Source organism: Micropterus salmoides, unplaced genomic scaffold, assembly GCF_014851395.1.
Source record: "Micropterus salmoides isolate LMB-PRFRI ecotype aquatic unplaced genomic scaffold, ASM1485139v1 Ms_hic_scaffold_4, whole genome shotgun sequence".
Classification (NCBI taxonomy): Eukaryota; Metazoa; Chordata; class Actinopteri; order Centrarchiformes; family Centrarchidae; genus Micropterus; species Micropterus salmoides.
The window spans coordinates 4,773,388-4,793,146 of NW_024043372.1; the positions used below are offsets into that span (position 1 = coordinate 4,773,388).

General features: G+C 42.0%; 1 protein-coding gene across 2 annotated transcripts; it reads right to left on the minus strand.

Moving 5' to 3' along the window:
- Positions 1 to 2,220: 2,220 nt before the first annotated feature.
- LOC119886084 lies at positions 2,221 to 18,612 on the minus strand. 2 transcript variants are annotated; one of them, XM_038696612.1, is made up of 7 exons: positions 18,451 to 18,612; positions 13,116 to 13,397; positions 11,078 to 11,164; positions 10,328 to 10,429; positions 6,887 to 6,988; positions 4,712 to 4,822; positions 2,221 to 2,561 (listed from the first exon to the last, which is right to left on the minus strand). In XM_038696612.1, exons 1-7 carry the CDS (start codon positions 18,578 to 18,580, stop codon positions 2,440 to 2,442), a joined length of 936 nt encoding a protein of 311 aa, XP_038552540.1. In that variant the 5' UTR covers positions 18,581 to 18,612; the 3' UTR covers positions 2,221 to 2,439. The 2 variants fall into 2 exon arrangements, with proteins under 2 accessions (XP_038552540.1, XP_038552541.1); XM_038696613.1 differs by lacking the exon at positions 6,887 to 6,988.
- Positions 18,613 to 19,759: the final 1,147 nt, after the last annotated feature.

The window sequence follows — 19,759 nt, forward strand, 5'->3', positions numbered from 1 at the left end:
TGTGTGGGGATATTAGAACAGAGGCGAAGAGAGCAGATTCAAGTAGGCTAGTGAGTAAACATTAAAATAAGGTGGAGAATGAAGTAGAATTAAAATGGTAAAATAAGAAATGATCTAAGCTACTAGAAATAATCATTCTGTGGGAAACGCTGAATATATAAATAAATTGATTCACATGACGACGGTGCATAAGATGACTTTTATCACTTGCACAAGTTTACTATGGGTTTAATAATAAGCCTAATAATCAGGTTGCAATTTGTGTAAAAAACACATTTTTGTTTTTCATGAAAAACATTTTTCTGCAATGCATCCCATACTGAATCAGAATCAGAATCAGGTTTATTGCCAGGTACATTTTCACATACGAGGAATTTGCCTTGGTATAAATTGATGCTTTACAGTATACATGATAAATATAAATATATAAAAAGTAAAAAAAAAGATCAAAAAATGTACAAGTATACAATAATACTATAATACAATGCTGACAAGTATGTGCAAAAGTTCACCACTTGAGCATAAAATTTCTAAAATCTGCGATCATCTCCACTGTCTTCTGAGCATTGAGCTCTGGACTGTTCTGGCTGCACCAAGTCACCAGATGGTCGATCTCCCACCTGTGTTCATGACCTAGGATGTTGCTGGAATCAGTCCAGCCAGAGACCCCTGGTCTTATCAGTGCTGGTAGGAAGGATGCTATTGTAGGCCTCGCAGAGACCGGGAAGAGGGTGGTAGAGGTAGGAAGAAAACAGTGACACACAAATGTTCGGTTTGTGATTAACTCTGCAGTAGAGAAAGACAACAGCAGACAAACAGACAGAGAACACAAAGACTCTACAACATGCTCAGATGGATAGCCTGTTTTAACTGTATGTGTAAATTAGTTATAAACATGTGCTCTAATAAACTATTGAGCATTGGGTGCCAGTCACTTACATTAAATGTTAAGCGTCAACTCAAATGAGTTACTGAGCTCCCCCCTAACCACAGGCTAATCATTTGGCACTGAACTTTGCATTTTATTAATTTCTATTGATCAAATTAAATCTGAAAACCTTTTCACTCAATTAAATGAAATGAAAACAAAATAAGAAACAAAAAACAAACCCTGCTGGTATTTGCATATAGTCAGATTTGGGCAAGTAGACATAAAGCGCTTTGAGTAGTCGGAAAGACGAGAAAGGCACTATACAAAATACAGACAATTTACCATCATCATGATTATTTTGGTCAGTATTGAAGTCATGGTTATTTAACACAATTAATGATTGGCTTTTAGAAAAATCATGCATTTATAAAACATTTAAAATTTAATGCTTCATTATTTTTAAATGATTGTGCATTACCCCAAACTCCCACAAATAAGAAATAGTAATCCAACATTAACTTTCAAAAGCATCTACACAGACGATTATTACTATTGCAGAACGCACTTAAGCTGTGGAAAAGTGAAGGTGATGCATTTTGATGGTGTGGATTGCAAAATGGAGGAAGAGAGAGAGAGAATAGAGAAGGACGAAGAAGAGACAGGCCAGAGAAAAAGACAAAGTGTCCAAAGAATGGGAATATTTCAAGCTAAAATACAAGATATAATCTGTAGAATACTTGATTACCTGTTACTTAACATAACGCTGAAATTCAACCGCGGTGTTCTGTCAGGAGATGCAGCGACTTCAACGACCAGTAAATAAGTATAAATCAGGTATTATGTTAGAAGAAGCAGTGGACATTTTACAAACATGGAAGAGGTAACACAACACTGAACACACCTGGTTTAGCACAAGTATAAATAATATTTAATATGGAAAATTCCGCTAGTCTTATATCTGTAGTGTAAAATGCTGTAGGCTAAAGCTAATAATGGTGACAAAGTTTTAGCAGTTATGACCCGTCATCAGCCTGGCTGGGAGGGAGTTTCAGGCTGTTGGCAACGGCGGCGGCCGCAGCTGTATAGGAAAGTGTGCGCTGGATTTATAATAACCTAAAATACAAAATTTGTGTTATAGTGAAATGGCATGCGGCACAATAATCATTTTATCTTAATTTGTTTTTATAATCGGAACTGAGATTAAATCTGTTTCAATACAAATGCCTACTAGACATAACGTTCAATTATGGGATCCACAAGTATGCTACTGGTATCGATAAGCTCGGACCTTATTGACTTTTTTAGATTTTGAGTCCTTGTAGAAGCAGGTCTTGATAATACACTGATAATACACTGAAGGGGCCTTAATACTGATGCAGGCTTTTTGTCTTGGCTGAAGATTTGGAAATTCACAGGTGTAGACTTCACGGTCAGACACTGTCATTTTTTTGATCTTGATGGAGGCGTTGCTGGACTTCAGTTTATTTGGAAAATGTGAGACGCGACCTTTTAACTAATCTTGAACTGAAACTGAAACATTGCCGTTATCATACATGAATATGTCCTGATCATCTTTCATCCACTTCTGTGACAGTGTGCCATTGAGAATCATTCTCAATGTTCTTCATTGGGCTGAAGGAACAGCAAAAAGTAGCGTCACAGTCTTCTTCCACGCTGATGAACCTTGGTCCTGGAAGATAAAAACATGTTTTAATCAGTATGTTTACAATTAATCAAAGTAAAGACAGAGATATAGAAGTCTGTTATTAGAACAACATATCAACTCATAAAGAAAACTTCTCGTGTTTTGACCCTGCTTTGTCCTTCAGATTGCATATTTTGCAACTTAAATTATAAAACAAGCTGAACATGAACTTTCAGGGAATTAAAAGTTTTTGTCAGTATAAGGCAACACAGTTCAACAGCACCACAAACTACAGCCTCCAACATGATGTCGAACCAAAACCTTTCTGAACATTATAACCTTCATGGAGAAGGATTTATTGCAGGACTGTTGTAATAGACTGCCTATTCGCTAGCTGTACCTAATAAACTGGACACTAAGGGCCAGATTTACTAAACGTTTTTATGAGTACAAACATGTGCAAACTGGATATCACCAGCAAATTAACACGTAAGCTGATCTACTAACGTTGTGCACGCAGAATGACGTCTTCCAAAAGTGCAAGATAGCATCTGTTGTTCATTTAGTACTTTTGCCTTAATGAATATGCAATTTGGGGCGTTTCATTTTTATTATGCAAAGTAATGGGAGGGTAACATGCAAATACATTTATTTAGTACACCCACTGTGATCTAACAAGGCTAAAAACAATTTCATGTGAGTGCAACAGTATCTGTATTTAATACGTTTGATACGATGGCTCCTGTTATTGTTGCCAGAAGGAGACACAGCCGTAATGAAAGAACACATAGAGAAATTAACATTAGATATTATTCTATATAATATATAGAAATGCAATTATTTTGTTTTATTTATTCGATGAATAACGCGTAAAATTCATCCAGCCAGAGGGAACGATCACCATTGTAGGTATCGGAGAGGGAGTGGGGCGTTGAGGCGTACAAGGACAGGAACAGGAGATCGCGGAGCGACCGGGCACGGTGCAAACAGTTGGTGATAGTTCCCTCTGGCTGGATGAAGCACAACGCTCCTGATTTTACACTTAATACTTAAGCTTTTTAAAATATTTTTGAAAACAAGACACATTAACAAAAGGCTTTTAAAACACAGATCACAGAAAACTGATTGGCACATTGTAGCTTGTGGCACTTGGGACTAGTTTTTTAACCAGGCACGTATACACAATACACCAGCATGACCCACACAACCCATGCAATACTTAATGTAAAATGTAAGATTACTGAACAATATTTCTAACAATAACTTTAGTAAAACAGAAACAGAACAGGGGAAGCGTGTTGCTCTCAGTAGGAGACGGCTAGATGGAGCACATATTGGCAATATGGCATCCTGGATCTAAATCTACATCTGTCCACTGCAGAAGCTCTATCCACAACCTGGAGGAGGAACTAGTATAAATGACTGTAATAGTGTAACATTATAACATTAAATGAAGAGTGAAGTGTTAATTTGATAGTATACTCGTCAATAATCACCATAATCAACCATTTATGAATTACAACTTTTGGAAAGTTTGCTGTAGCACGTCAAACTTGGGAATTTCGGTAGGTTGTAGTCGTTACTCGCACTATGTGATCGAAAATCATTTTTTTTAAAAATCAGTATCTATTTCCATTGTTATAGACTGAATGGATCAAATACTGAAATGAGTCATTTTGCAGGTTTGTGATGCTCAAAAAATGTATCCACTTTTTAACAGCTGCTTGTTTGGCCACTAGAAAAACTGGCTTCAAAGAACAGAGCACGTCCTGGGGGCTCGAAGGAAATATGATGCTACCAGACCAACCAATGACAGTTCATGTTCAAGTAAAGCAGACTGTCTGAACCCAAGTGGGTGACACGGTTGGCTTTCAGAGGTTTTATACATCCAAAAAAGGATGTGAAAAGTCTGCTGTACGTCAAGTTTACATCAAAATGTTGCACAAATTTTAACTGAATATCAAGAAAATCTGCAAAATAACATGTTTATATCCTCTATTGTTATGTGAATATTATGAGTTAAGGTGGTCTCTTTCTCTCTACCTGCAGGTAGGAAAACATGCAAATACCAACAGAATGATTAATGCCTGAGAAGATAAAACAACTGTCGAGACTCTAAACATGAGACACATGTAAAGAACTTGTGTTGTCTGCTCATCGTGAATTTGTTTATACAATATATTATTTAAACTTACCTCTCAGATAGTGTAGTGCCCATTTCCGGACTAAAGATACAGCTAGAACACCAACCAAAACAGTGCAGAGAACAGCAACAACCCATTCAGTGGAATACTCTTGGGGTAACTCTGAAACAGATGATAAAAAGTGAATGTAACAGTCAGAACGTAGCTGCACATCATTAACAGCAGGTTGAACATCACAGCCAACACAAAGAACATCTAAAGGCTCCTGAAATCTAGAAGCTAAAACTGTCAGCAGATCCAAACAGCACTGGGATGAGTCTCAGCAGGAACAGTGATGTTAGCATTGGTCTTATGGCCAGTTGCCTCCTGCTGGGCTACACAGCTAAGAGGTTGGTTCTGGTTCTGGTCTCAGTAGTGAGGAGGGTAATGTCGTAGCATCGTCCTCTTTCTGAGACGTGCTGCTCATCAGTAGGAAGAAGGTTTGAATCTCTGTCCTGCTATTTCAATTTATACTGAAAGAGGCTGTATATTAACTTATTGGGAGAAAACTGGTATTTTTACGTAAAGTCAGATGTTAAACACCCCCATTTCGCCAAAATGGTTTGATCCTCGTTTTGCTGCAAAGCTTCGACTGTGAGATTGACAGTCGAATCAGGCTCCGCCCATTGAAGCAATGAGTCTTCGACTACTTGGGGGCAGCCACACCACATTCAGGGAACTCAAATATCACAGTCAGCAGCAGCAAGCACTCACCTGAAACTAATGCAGTCTGACAGTCCTGCAATAAATCTCCTTCATCAAGGTTTAAATGTTCAGTTTGTGTTCAAACTATTTCAGAGACGCGTTTCTGTTATTTAGCCTGCACTCACTGATATACATGGGGTGGAGAAAAAAATAGAAACAGCCGTCAGTATCAGGCAAAACAGTTTAACAGCACAACAAACTGCAGCCTCCAAAATGACCATGAAGTCGAATCAACATCTCTTAGACAATTAAAACCTTCATGAGGAGATTTATTGCAGGACTGTTGTATTGGACTACATTAGGTTTGGCTAGGTGTTCCTAATAAACTGGACAATTAGTGTAAAGTTCAGTGTGTAAATGTATTTTAAGAAAGAAATAGAAGCATACAGGCTTGCCCCAAATAATGTCAATAACACAAATAAAAAGTCACATTATATAGCTAATAGATATTCACATTTACAGCTTTAGTTCAGTGAACTTGTGTTTCTGTCCATTTTTCGCTCAGCTAGGATCTTTAAGAACTACAAGCAGCCTGATAATATTTGGTAGATGGACATTATTTGTACAGCACTTTTGCTCCGAATTCATCCATTCACACACAAACTCACTCACAGACGTTAGCGAGCAACCATGCAAGGTGCTGGTCTGACGATCGGAGGTTTAATTTAATCAGGTCCATTTTTTATTTTCTGCTCTGTGGAATGAAATGACTCTACGCTGACGACAGAGCAAGAGTTAAAATCAGATGGATAAAATAATCTGAATATTAAAATACAAGTAACGTATAGCAGAGCGCAAGAAGTCGTTATTTTCCTCAATGACAATAACAGTATTATTGCATTTAGTCAATCATTTGTTCTCGAAAAAGCTGAACAAGAGTGGAACTTAGAAACACCATATATCAGGGTATAATTAACAGAATGACTGATTAATAATCAGTTCTGTCAGAATTAAAGGCCACTCGCTCTCTTCTGGTTCACCTCGTTAACTCCATCACTGTCTGTTAATCTACTATCTGTCTAACCACAACCCTAATCCTAAACTTAACCTGACACTCATTTTAGCTTTAACCTTAAAACCAGGTTTTAACCTTCAAAAAGCCTCCAATAAGTGAGAACCTGCCAACATGTCCTCACATTCATACAGTCTGGTCTAGACTCAAACTGGTTCTCACAAAATAGAAATACAACACACACACTTCAGCAGCCAAATTCACAGCACATAAAGCTAGTTAAGTTTCTGGTTCATGTAGCTGCACTGAATCACTGGGGTCTTTAAATCATTGAACCTGCAGGAAGGAAAACAAAGTTAAATTGAAGAAACCCCTCCTGCCTTGATCCTACCCTGGTGTAAATACCAACAGAATGCTTAGTGTCTGAGAAAATAAAACAACTGTCAAGATTAAACTTGAGACACATGTAAATAACGTTGTGATGTCTGCTCATCGTGAATATGTTGATACAATACATAATTTAAACTTACCTCTCTGATAACCCCATAATAGAAGAAGAGCTAGAACGCCAACAGCAAGAACAACAAGGTCAACAGCAACATCCAGTCCAGTGGGGGACTCAGTGTAGGACCCTGAAACAGATGATAAAAAGTGAATGTAACAGTCAGAACGTAGCTGCACATCATAAACAGCAGGTTGAACATCACAGCCGACACAAAGAACATCTAAAGGTGTGCACGCTCCTGAAATCTAGAAGCTAAAACTGTTAGCAGATCCAAACAGCACTGGGATGAGTCTCAGCAGGAACAGTGATGTTAGCATTGATCTTATGGCCAGTCGCCTCCTGCTGGGCTCCACAGCTAAGAGGTTGGTTCTGGTTCTGGTCTCAGTAGTGAGGAGGGTAATGTCGTAGCATCGTCCTCTTTCTGAGACGTGCTGCTCATCAGTAGGAAGAAGGTTTGAATCTCTGTCCTGCTATTTCAATTTATACTGAAAGAGGCTATATATTAACATATTGGGAGAAAATATTGGGAGAGTATTTTTATGTTAAGTCAGATGTGAACACCCCCATTTCGCCAAAATGGTTTGATCCTCGTTTTGCTGCGAAGCTGCGACTGTGAGATTGACAGTGGAATCAGGCTCCGCCCATTGAAGCAATGAGTCTTTGACTATTTGGGGGCAGCCACACGTGCTCGGGCATGGGAGGCTTTTGGGCTTCCTGGCGGCGCTAGCTCTGCTAGACACGCTAGGAAGGCCCTTCTTTTTCTCCGGGGCCATTCTGTTATGTCGCCAGTTAGAGGCTAAACAGGTGGGGGTCGCGTTAGCCACAGAGCTAAACGGGTGTTTCGGAATGGTTTGTATGTGTTAGCTTGCGCTAAACGATACGTTAGCTTGCGCTAAACTGGTATGGATTGTGGTGTCTGTTAGTTTAGGCTAAACGGATATACCCTAATTCCCTCCCGCTATTCTTCTTCTTCTTGTTTCCGGTAGACTAGACGCAACTGTGGCGTATTGCTGTCCTCCTCTGTTCGTTATTCACATCTTAATGCTAATTGCCTATATCTTTTTGTATAAACCAGTTTTATGTACTGTAGGTACTCGATCAGTTATCACTATCTAAGTTAACTAGAGTGCGTATGCTTAATGTAGTTTCTCCAATTGCTCCCAGGTCTCTAAACAATTTCCTCCTTTGGAAAGAGTATTTTCTACAAAGAACTAATACATGCATCACTGTTTCCTTATCTCCACACTCACATGTTCCATCAGGGTGTTTACCAATCAGAGCCAGCCCACTCCTCAGCCCACAGTGCCCAAATCTCAGTCTGGATAGAACTGCTGCATCTCTTCTCTTACCTCTAAAAGCACATTTTCCTTTCTCTACAGTTCCTTCTACTGAATAATATGTTTTCCCCATTCTTTCCTTTTCCCATGATTTCTGCCACATTTCATTCACTGACCTATTTATTATTTCTGTGTAATCTGGTAACCCATATTGTAAATTAATTTGAACTCTTTCCTCCAGCACCGCCTTCTTTGCCACCACATCTGCTTCCTCATTACCCTCCACACCCATGTGCGCCGGTACCCACACAAACCCCACCTCATACCCTGCTTTGTGAATTCTATACAACACCTGAATAATTTCCACAAGTAAATCGGGTCTAGATTTCATTTTCATATCTTTAATTGTAATCAGAGTTGCTGCTGAGTCGCTACATATAACTGAATATTCCTGTTTATTATCTTCGACCCACTTTAATGCCCATAGGACTGCCACCAGCTCTGCTGTGAATACCGACATATGATCTGGAATCCTGTCTCTGGGATGCTTACACCAAAAGCCACTTTACCGCTCTCAGGATCCTTTGAGCCATCAGTATAGATTTGTAAGTGGCCTCCCCATATTTGACACATCCGGGCTTTTATCTCCTTCACTACAGCCTCTGACATATTTCTTTTGCTTGTTTCCATAAAATGTAAGTCAACATTGGGATCTGGGATCAACCATGAAGGTATATCTGGACGACATATTGGTGGACATACATTCAAATTCATAATACCAATTTCCTCTGCCATAGAATAGAGTTTTTCTGTGAAGTTTGTTTTGATCCTTCTTGCTGTTCCCATGAACTCCCAATGTTGACTCAACAGGGTTTTTGTTGGTAGTTTTCCATCCTGTCCTTTTAGTTTCATTATATACTTCAAACCAATTTTATGTCTTCTTATTTCTAATGGCATCTCCCCTGTTTCTATTAATAGTGCCGGAATTGGGGTTGTGCGAAACGCCCCACTGCACACTCTAAGGGCTTTTGCTTGGACTGTGTCAAGGGTAATCACTGAAGGGGCTGCTGATCCATATACCACACGGCCATAATCCATAGTTGATCTTATCATTGCTCTGTATATCGTCATCATAGATTCACTGTCAGCTCCCCAATCGGCCCCTGCTACACACCTTAGGACATTATGACATTATTTTCCCACATTTCAAGGAAACCATCTCAGTATGCTTCGTCCATGTCATCCTTTCATCTAACCACATTCCTAAACATTTTAAATGTTTCACTCTTTCAATAGTCCAATTATAAATCTGTAACATCTGTGTAGGCATTTTCTTTTTATGTCCAAATATCATGCATTTCGTTTTTTCTGTAGATATTTTAAAGCCCCAGTCATCAGCCCATTCAGTTACTTTGTCCAATGCAGTTTGCGTTTGACCATAGATATAGGAGATGTTCCTCCCTTGCTTCCAGATGGCAGCATCATCTGCAAACAATGAGAACTTGAATTCTTACCTCACATGATCGTCCTTGTCTTAATCCACTCTGGTATTCCACAAAAACCTCCAGTTTATCCACTAGCTGAACAAGAACTTAGAAACACCATATATCAGGGTATAATTAACAGAATGACTGATTAATAATCAGTTCTGTCAGAATTAAAGGCCACTCGCTCTCTTCTGGTTCACCTCGTTAACTCCATCACTGTCTGTTGATCTACTATCTGTCTAACCACAACCCTAATCCTAAACTTAACCTGACACTCATTTTAGCTTTAACCTTAAAACCAGGTTCTAACCTTCAAAAAGCCTCCAATAAGTGAGAACCTGCCAACATGTCCTCACATTCATACAGTCTGGCCTAGACTCAAACTGGTTCTCACAAAATAGAAATACAACACATACACTTCAGCAGCCAAATTCACAGCACATAAAGCTAGTTAAGTTTCTGGTTCATGTAGCTGCACTGAATCACTGGGGTCTTTAAATCATTGAACCTGCAGGAAGGAAAACAAAGTTAAATTGAAGAAACCCCTCCTGCCTTGATCCTACCCTGGTGTAAATACCAACAGAATGCTTAGTGTCTGAGAAAATAAAACAACTGTCAAGATTAAACTTGAGACACATGTAAATAACGTTGTGTTGTCTGCTCATCGTGAATATGTTGATACAATACATAATTTAAACTTACCTCTCTGATAACCCCATAATAGAAGAAGAGCTAGAACGCCAACAGCAAGAACAACAAGGTCAACAGCAACATCCAGTCCAGTGGGGGACTCAGTGTAGGACCCTGAAACAGATGATAAAAAGTGAATGTAACAGTCAGAATGTAGCTGCACATCATAAACAGCAGGTTGAACATCACAGCCGACACAAAGAACATCTAAAGGTGTGCACGCTCCTGAAATCTAGAAGCTAAAACTGTTAGCAGATCCAAACAGCACTGGGATGAGTCTCAGCAGGAACAGTGATGTTAGCATTGATCTTATGGCCAGTCGCCTCCTGCTGGGCTACGCAGCTAAGAGGTTGGTTCTGGTTCTGGTCTCAGTAGTGAGGAGGGTAATGTCGTAGCATCGTCCTCTTTCTGAGACGTGCTGCTCATCAGTAGGAAGAAGGTTTGAATCTCTGTCCTGCTAACCACAACCCTAATCCTAAACTTAACCTGACACTCATTTTAGCTTTAACCTTAAAACCAGGTTCTAACCTTCAAAAAGCCTCCAATAAGTGAGAACCTGCCAACATGTCCTCACATTCATACAGTCTGGTTAAATTGAAGAAACCCCTCCTGCCTTGATTCTACCCTGGTGTAAATACCAACAGAATGCTTAATGTCTGAGAAAAATAAAACAACTGTCAAGACTCTAAACATGAGACACATGTAAAGAACTTGTTGTGTTGTCTGCTCATCGTGAATATGTTGATATAATACATTACTTACTCTTACGATACCACGATAGAAATACAGCTAGAAGAAGAAGAACAACAGCAAGAACTACAACAGCAACTATCCATCCAGTGGAGGACTCTGAAACAGATGATAAAAAGTGAATGTAACAGTCAGAACGTAGCTGCACATCATAAACAGCAGGTTGAACATCACAGCCGACACAAAGAACATCTAAAGGTGTGCACGCTCCTGAAATCTAGAAGCTAAAACTGTCAGCAGATCCAAACAGCACTGGGATGAGTCTCAGCAGGAACAGTGATGTTAGCATTGATCTTATGGCCAGTCGCCTCCTGCTGGGCTCCACAGCTAAGAGGTTGGTTCTGGTTCTGGTCTCAGTAGTGAGGAGGGTAATGTCGTAGCATCGTCCTCTTTCTGAGACGTGCTGCTCATCAGTAGGAAGAAGGTTTGAATCTCTGTCCTGCCGCCTCTACTTCAGCCTGTTTACATGTGACTGTTGCTAAACTCCTGCTGTGCTGAGATCTGCAAACGTGTGAGGCGATCTGTCTACAGCCGAGCTTCTCTGCACCCTGAGCCGAGGCCACCGTGGACTCTGGATTACGGCTCAGAACCACATCTGGATTTTATCACAGCTGCTGTTACAGCGAATATTGATTCAGTAAAGAGTCTGAGTACTTCTTCCAGCACTGACTGCTGCCCAGCGATGTCCAGATTTAAATCATGATGTGCTTCTTGGTGGAGGGTCGGCGGTAAACAGTTACTGGGTCACAATGGGAGCGGAGCGACACACAGTCTGGATTTATGCAGCACAAGTCTCTGGAAGCTCCAACTCTTAAAGCTAATAGACTTTAACTCTTTAATAAAAGGCTGCAAAGAATATTTAGAGATTCTTGAAACATGTTTAAGAGTAAAATAAATCATGTTGTTGTGAAAATACATGTCTGGTTATGATTTCTGAATTTGAATTAATTAATTGAGAAGAACTCTTATCATCTTCTGCTGCTTTAATAGTCAGAATTACAACAATTATAAAAAGATAATTAATGTTTGAAACTTGGAGCTACAACATGAATAAAAACCAATAATGTATTTTACAATTGGTACTAATTACAAGTTTACATTGTTCAGTAAAAATGCACTTCCAAAGCCTGTATCTGCCTCCATGGTGTCAAATTATTACCAGAAACTATCATTGTTTATATTTAATGTTAAAGTCTGATCCTAGTTTTTAGTTTCACTTCAATTGGTAGTTAAAATATAATAATAAAATTATCAATGACTAAAATCTTCTCTAAATCTGAGTGTCCTCATATTGTTTGTGATTCATGTTTGACTGGCTGCTATAACTCTGCAGTTTCCCATTAGGATCAATTAAATTTGTCTCTATCTAATCTATTTATCTAATCACAGCTAATAAATTCTTTAGAGAGCCTCGGTGTGTTTTGGTGTTACATGTGGCTCAATGATTCTTCAAGTTCAGAACCTTTTTCAGACTTTAGTCTCTAAACCTCTAAATGGGGTGGTGATGGTATATATAGTGGATAAGACACATGCCTTTGATGTGAGAGACTCGGGTTCAATTCCCCACTGTGACCCATCCACCATTGTGTCCCTGAGTAAGACACTTAATCCCTAGTTGCTCCAGAAGCGTGCGACCTCTGACATGTGTAGCAATTGTAAGTTGCTTTGGATAAAATCATCAGCTAAATGAGTAAAAAAAGTAAATCTCCCTCGTGAGTTGTTTTCATGTTGATCCTCAGGATCAGGCTGCAGCAGCCATTTTGAGTGAAGTTTACTAAATTCTTGTGTTCCTGTGTTTGATCAGACTGATCTCAGAGTTTCTTTCTGTTATTTCCCTGCAGACCCTCTCATTCTTCCTCTCATCTCTGTAGATTCATGAAGTCTCAGAGTCTCAGTATAAGAGTGAAGCTTTCACTCAGTTTGAAACTTTTTACACTTCTGCTGACATCTTCGTCCCAACCTGCTTTGAGTTCAGTCTGAACACATGTAAACATGTTTTAAAAAACAAACAACACATGAACAGTTAAAATTAAACTTGGAGGAATCTCACCATGGATATATACGTGAGTCTCGGCATAAATCTGATGTTTGATCTCCTCCTGTGTGGCTACACAGCGATAGCGGTCGGTCTTCATCACAGTAGTTTGGAGGGTGATGTAGAAGCTGCCTCCTCTTTCTGAGACCTGTGGCTCCTCACCAGGAAATTTGTTTCCAGCACTGTCCTGCCACTCTACTGTAGGTTTTGGAAAAGCACCTCGAACTTCACACTGCAGCAGGGCCCAGTCCTTCGTTTGACGGAGCGTGATCACATATGGCTTTGGAGCTGCACCTGCTGCACATTTCAGATGATACACATGATATTTCACACATTTCTAATTTCTACCAAAAGTTTGGAAACCAATTACAGATGCAAACACTGTTACTGACTCATATCATGACAGAAGCTGAGATCCAGTGAAGACGTTTGGACAAACTGAATATTTACATTTGTTGAGTTGAAAAAATTATCTTGAAACGACGTCACATGAAATCTGTTGTTTGATATATTGACAATATTTTCTGTTGCACTAAAGTAATATAAACATGTGCAGTGTTTCCCCTAGGATGGAGTTGTAGCAGCGGAGGTGAAGCAAAAAAAACATTTGTGTCTGAATATGTCTGAATATAAAACCCCCAAAAAACATGTCTCAGCAGCAGTGCTGTTGTGTCCATGAGCAAATGATTCACATCAGAATAGTTTAAAATTTCAGTGTTTTCCCATAGTCTTAGATGCCCATATTTGGTGGTGATTGCGGGGAGATGGGGTAAATTTTACTTTTAACAATGACAAATATGCAATTTCACATCATTTGGAACCATTATTTTAACCATATCTGTGAACAAAGAGTTGGAAAAGCTTGAGCAGATAATAAATAGCAACCAGAAAGCATAAGGACTAAACTTTAGTTTTAGTTTCCATCCTCTCTCCACAGTGATTTTACCTTCATGGCACAGCACCCAAGCCTTTTGGGCCTCACCTCCTAAGCCTTATAATGGCAGGGAAACCCTGTAAAATGACCTCATAAAAATCATCAGCTTTAGACATTTATCTGTAAAAATTAATATGAAAAAATAGGCAACATGACAAACACCTCCGTTAATTACCAAGCATTTCATTTACACAATAAAATCCAAAAGAAATGTTTCCTCATTAACTTAAAAGGAACGTCTCGGGTTACGTATGTAACCCTTGTTCCCCGAGAAGGGGAACGAGACACTGCGTCGGTGACGACACTATGGGAACGCCTCTGGGCGTGGCAGGGCTGAAATCATGAATGAAACTACTCCAATCCTATTGCCGTTGCTAGAACGGTAGCGTGTGATGGCTTAACTGGAGGTGTATTTAAGCAAGCTGGCACATCGGACACATTAGCTCTTGCTCCAGGCGGGGCGAGGTGTGGCGGACCGACGGAGTGTCTCGTTCCCCTTCTCGGGGAACAAGGGTTACATAACCCGAGACGTTCCCCTTCGAGGATACCCACTACTCCACGCCGAAGCCTCCGCCTGCCCCCCCCAGAGTGCAGTAACCTTAGGCACGACTAAGAGGAGAGCGCACGGGTGCCGGGTGCAGAAGGAAGGTCCAGACTGTAAAACCGGATGAAAGTGTGAGGAGTGGCCCAGCCAGCTGCCTCACACAAATCCTGGAGCGAAGCCCCTACGAGCCATGCCTCAAGTAGAGTGAGCCCTTACGGCCATAGGTGAAGGTAACCCGCGCACCTGACAGGCCAGGGAAATAGTCTGAACAATCCAGTTGCTGATCGTGTGTTTAGAAGCGGGGAACCCAGCCTTGGGGGACCCGAAACACACCAGCAACTGGTCTGCTTTCCTCTACCGGGAGGACCTCAGAGTGTAAATACTCTGTGCTCTGACAGGGAAGAGCAAATTAAGTCTCCCGTCCTCCGCCGTCACATGAGGTGGGTGATGAAACGCCTGCAGCAACGTAGGCCCTGCCAACCTGGATGGAACCTTAGGGACATAGCCCGGACAGGGGTGCAGGATGGCTCTGACCCTCCCCGGGGCAAACTCCAGGCATTGTGGAGACACCGAAAGTGCCTTGAGATCCCCCACCCTCCTCAGAGACGTGATAGCGAGGAGAAAGGCCATCTTAAGGGTCAGGTGCTTGGCCTCAGCCGACTCCAGGGGTTCGAAGGGGGCCTCAGCTCACGCTTCAAGAACCACCGCCAGGTCCCAGGTGGAAAGCCTGGACCGAGTCACGGGTCTCATCCTCCGGGCTCCATGGAGGAAGCGCACGACCAGTGGAAGCCTCCCCAGAGGCGCATCCCTCAGAGGGGTGTGGAACGCCGCCACGGCAGCCACATATACCTTGAGTGTGGATGGGGAAAGGCCAGCAGAGAAACGGTCCTGGAGGAACTCCAGTACCATAGTCACCGGGCAGGTAACTGGGTCCACCGCTCGTTCTCTGCACCAGGCGGCAAACACATTCCACTTTAGGCCATACATCTTTCTCATGGATGGGCCTCTGGAGCTGAGCAGCGTCCCGACTGTTCCTGCCGTGAGGCCTGCCTCCAGGAATTGGGCCCCCTCAGGGGCCAGACCCACAGTCTCCATAGGGCGGGGCAAGGGTGAAAGATCTGGCCCTGCGCCTGAGACAGCAGATCCTTCCTCAGAGGGACCTGCCATGGCGGGCCCTCGAGGAGTGTCCGAGAACTACACTCGGGGTGGCCAAAACGGGGCTACCAGCAGTAGACTGACACCGTCCTGACGGACCCGCTCCGGAACCAGTGACTGGAGGAAAGGCATACAGGCGCAGCCTTGGCCATGTCTGCACCATGGCCTCCAGCCCTATCGGGGATGGGGGCGTGAGGGAGAACCACAGGGGACAGTGCGTAGTCTTTTGAGATGCAAACAAGTCCACGTCTATGGGGCCGAACCTTTTGCATAATAGCTCCATCACCTGGGGGCAATTTATGCGCCAAGAGAAATGATGCTCCTGCCAGGAGCCTCTTGCAAAGCGGCCGTCCATGACCGCGCCCCACCCCGCGAGTGAGGCGTCTGTCGAAGTAATTGTCCTGCGACATGACGCTCCCAGCACGGGACCCTGGGACAGGAACCAAGGCTTCCTCCATACTGACAGGGAACGAAGGCAACTGCTCGTAACCCGTATCAGACGGAACGGATTTCCCCTCGGGGAGAATTCCTTGGATTTTAACCACCACTGCAGGGCTCTCATGTGCAGCAGGCCAGACGGGATTACGCTGGACGCTGCCGCCATGAGACCCAGCACCCTCTGAAAGTGTTTCACAGTGATGGTGCGGCCTAGCTTCACTCTGGTCACCAAGGACAAAATGGACCCGACGCGTGCAGGTGACAGGTGGGCCCGCATCGTCGTCGAGTTCCACACCACCCCTAGTCCTTCTTCGCGTTGAGATCTAAAATCGGACGCAATGTCCTTCTTGGGAACTATGAAGTACCGGCTGTAGAACCCGGACTCCCTTACTGGCGGGGAAATGAGTTCTATGGCTCCTTTCTCCAGCAGAGAGCGAACTTCTTGTCCCAACACCTGGCTCTGCCCCGCGTGCACCGCAGTCCAGACCACCCCGTTGAACTTCTGCGGGGGGTGGACCCGGAACTGCAGCCTGTAGCCATCCACTACAGTGCGCAATATACCATGTGAGCCGCTCGGGGCTGGTGGCCGTTGTTATGCGTAGGTCCCCGGTGGCACCCTGAAGTGGAGGACCGCCAGCGAAAACTCGCCGGCGACCCACGGTGTGTGAGCCCCATCGTTTTCCAGCTGCAACCCATCGAGGCGGGCAGACTGGTGAGAGCTCGCTGGCGATTAGCGTGTCCCGAGCGCCAAGACAGCGGGAAAAACAGCGCCTGTTGCCTGAGCCGCCACCAGGAGACCTTGGTCAGCCTCTCGGGAGGCTGTGGGCGAGAGCGCCGCCTCGCGTCCCGGGTTTGTTGAGGGGGACTACGAGAAGCGATGCTTCGCTTGTGGCTCCGGCAGTAGGAGCTAGACAAGGGCTGAGCTCATCTCTCGTCAGCCATCGCCGTCCTGGACCCAGACCGGCGGGGGAGATATTGCTCAAACGCCTCTCCCTGCGTCCTAGTAGGAGAGAGGGGCACATCCAGGAGAAAAGCCTTCTCCTTCCCCTGGATGCCCGAGAGGTTGAGCCACAGATGGTGCTCCGTAGCCACCAATGCTGCCATGGAGCAGCCAATGCTTGGTAACACGGAGCGTTAAAAAAACGACTGTTCAGGTGTACCTAATAAAGTGGCCACCAAAGGTCATAAGGAGAATTACTCTTAGCCTGTTAAAACAACTATATAACGCCTGTAAATACAATGCAGGGTGTCAAAGTAAACAGAAGCTCAAAGCACCAACCACATTTTTGATATTTGTTAGGGCAGGATGTATGCTGTACATTTGTAAAACTCAGACCTCTTGCTACGTTTGAACCTCCCATTCAGACGAAAACAGTGAATCAGAAGACCTAAAACTGAGAAAGTTGAAAACACTGCCGACCCCGTAGTTCTTTTAAGTCTGTGTAGGCCTACTCCGGATAATGGTAGCGTTTTAGTAGGGACAGGCAAAAACGGAGGACTTTAAAAACGATGATGCAGACACTCTAAAATACACACAAAAATATTTTGTACTGTGTAAATAACACTTAGGCCTAAACTGTGCATGTAGTCATATTTACTTTTCAACAGCGTCCAGTAGGCCTGGGATGTTTTCCTGAAGTTGAAGCACCCCTATAAATGGTCTAAAATCGCACCTGCAATCTGCTAAAATACAACTTGACTGAGAAAATAGAAAGTCATTCACAAAGTTCTGAACACCGGTAGGACAATATTCAGACAGTGCTTTACAATCATGTAGTTTTCTGACTCTGAAGATTGTCACGGCTTTGGATCTGAATTTCAAATGTGAGAAATCAAGAGAGAGAACAGAGGGAGGAGCAACTATTTCTGCTTCTATTAAATTTATTATTTTTATTCTCAACTCTTTTTTGTCAGCAAATCAGTAACTCTCTGGTGCGACAAGAGTTTATATTTGATCAGAAATATCAGTGATGTGTCGCTACAGTTAAGAAGTGTTGACAGTTTGACATGAGGAACAGTTTCTGTGCCGGAGACGCCCTGAACTTCTGCTGCCATATAACGGAAACCTCAGCAAACTGCGCAGCTCTGTTATACAATTGTAATTAATCAGAAGGATGCTGTAATTAATTAGGCTACATTAATCACATGGTATATTGATCTGTGCTAATTATCAGGACATTGATTATCATCCATCCATTGTCAACTGTTAATCCTGTGTAACTTTCAGGGTCGCGGGGAACATTGATTATCAGTCTAAGTAGCCTAATTAATTTTCTTACCTTGTTCATCAGCAAACATTGTTTCAGACCGAGCCATCAGACAGAGACACACGAGAGGAAGAAGCTTCATGTTTGTCACCTGAATTTTAAACTTCACTTTTAACTTCACTGTAACGCCACTAACGGACATGTAACGACTTCAGGCTGCGTCAGTGCAAAACACTTTCGGTTTCGCAGCTTCCGGAACACCTCCGGCTTGAAAAGCGTTATATCGACTACTATTATACAATACATCTATAATTATGACTTAACTCGTGAAATCGAAAACTGCACTTGTTTATATATATTATCACACAGTATTTTTTTCTGCGTGGTTTATGTTTTTTTCTTATTTTTCCTTATGTTTCATACATATGGTGCTAGTAAAACTTCTGAACCAAATTAATAGATTTTAATACAACGTGCTGTAGATGTTCATAAAACACAAAACAGGCCTAATAAATGAAAATGTCTGTCCAGCATTATCTGCATTTACTTTTTCCAAGTCTATAATTATCGGGCACTATCACCTCAAGTAAGCCTTATACCAAATATATTATCAATATTATTGTAATATATAATAATATTAATTAATAAGTCCTTCATTCATGTGTAATGAATTGTCGGTGATGTGTTTCCTGTCATTGAGTCTCGAGCAGCTTGCAGATCAGTTACATCTTCATTTAAAGCTTTTTCATAGTAAGCTAAACCAGCATTTAGTGTAATCTCCAACAAAAGCATATTAATTCTGCCTGTTATAGGTTATTACAGGCTACTCTGTGATATCCAGGTCACTTGTTGGTGCGATCATTGTGCAGTCTCTCTCATTGTGGACCATCTGTTGTCCCTTATTTTCAGCATGACTTACATATAGGCTATAAATCACAGTGTGGTTCTAGAAATAAACAATAATAAACTACTAATCTTTGTATCTTAGTGTTGACTTAAATGTGATAAAGTGTTTATTTTCAGGGTTTAATAAGAATTTTCAGGGTGCCTATAGGACTCCACCAAAGTATCTGCTGTCAGGTAAGCCAAATCAAAATACTCTCTGACCAAATTATAAACTCTCATTTTAATCCTGAAAGATTTTGTAAGGCTGTAACTTCCATCAAAATATGTAATATCATATGTGTGCCTAATTATGTCTGATGAGTAGCTAATCTCTGAATAACAAAGCTGTTGAGGTGCAGCTTATTAGTGATAACGTGCCCCCTGCTGGTTATAGCCCTACATTAAAATAAATTGCTCAAATATAAAAGTTTTGACAGATACTCATTACAATTGTCTGGCCTGTATCATAAAGGAAAAACAAAAACACAAATGACAC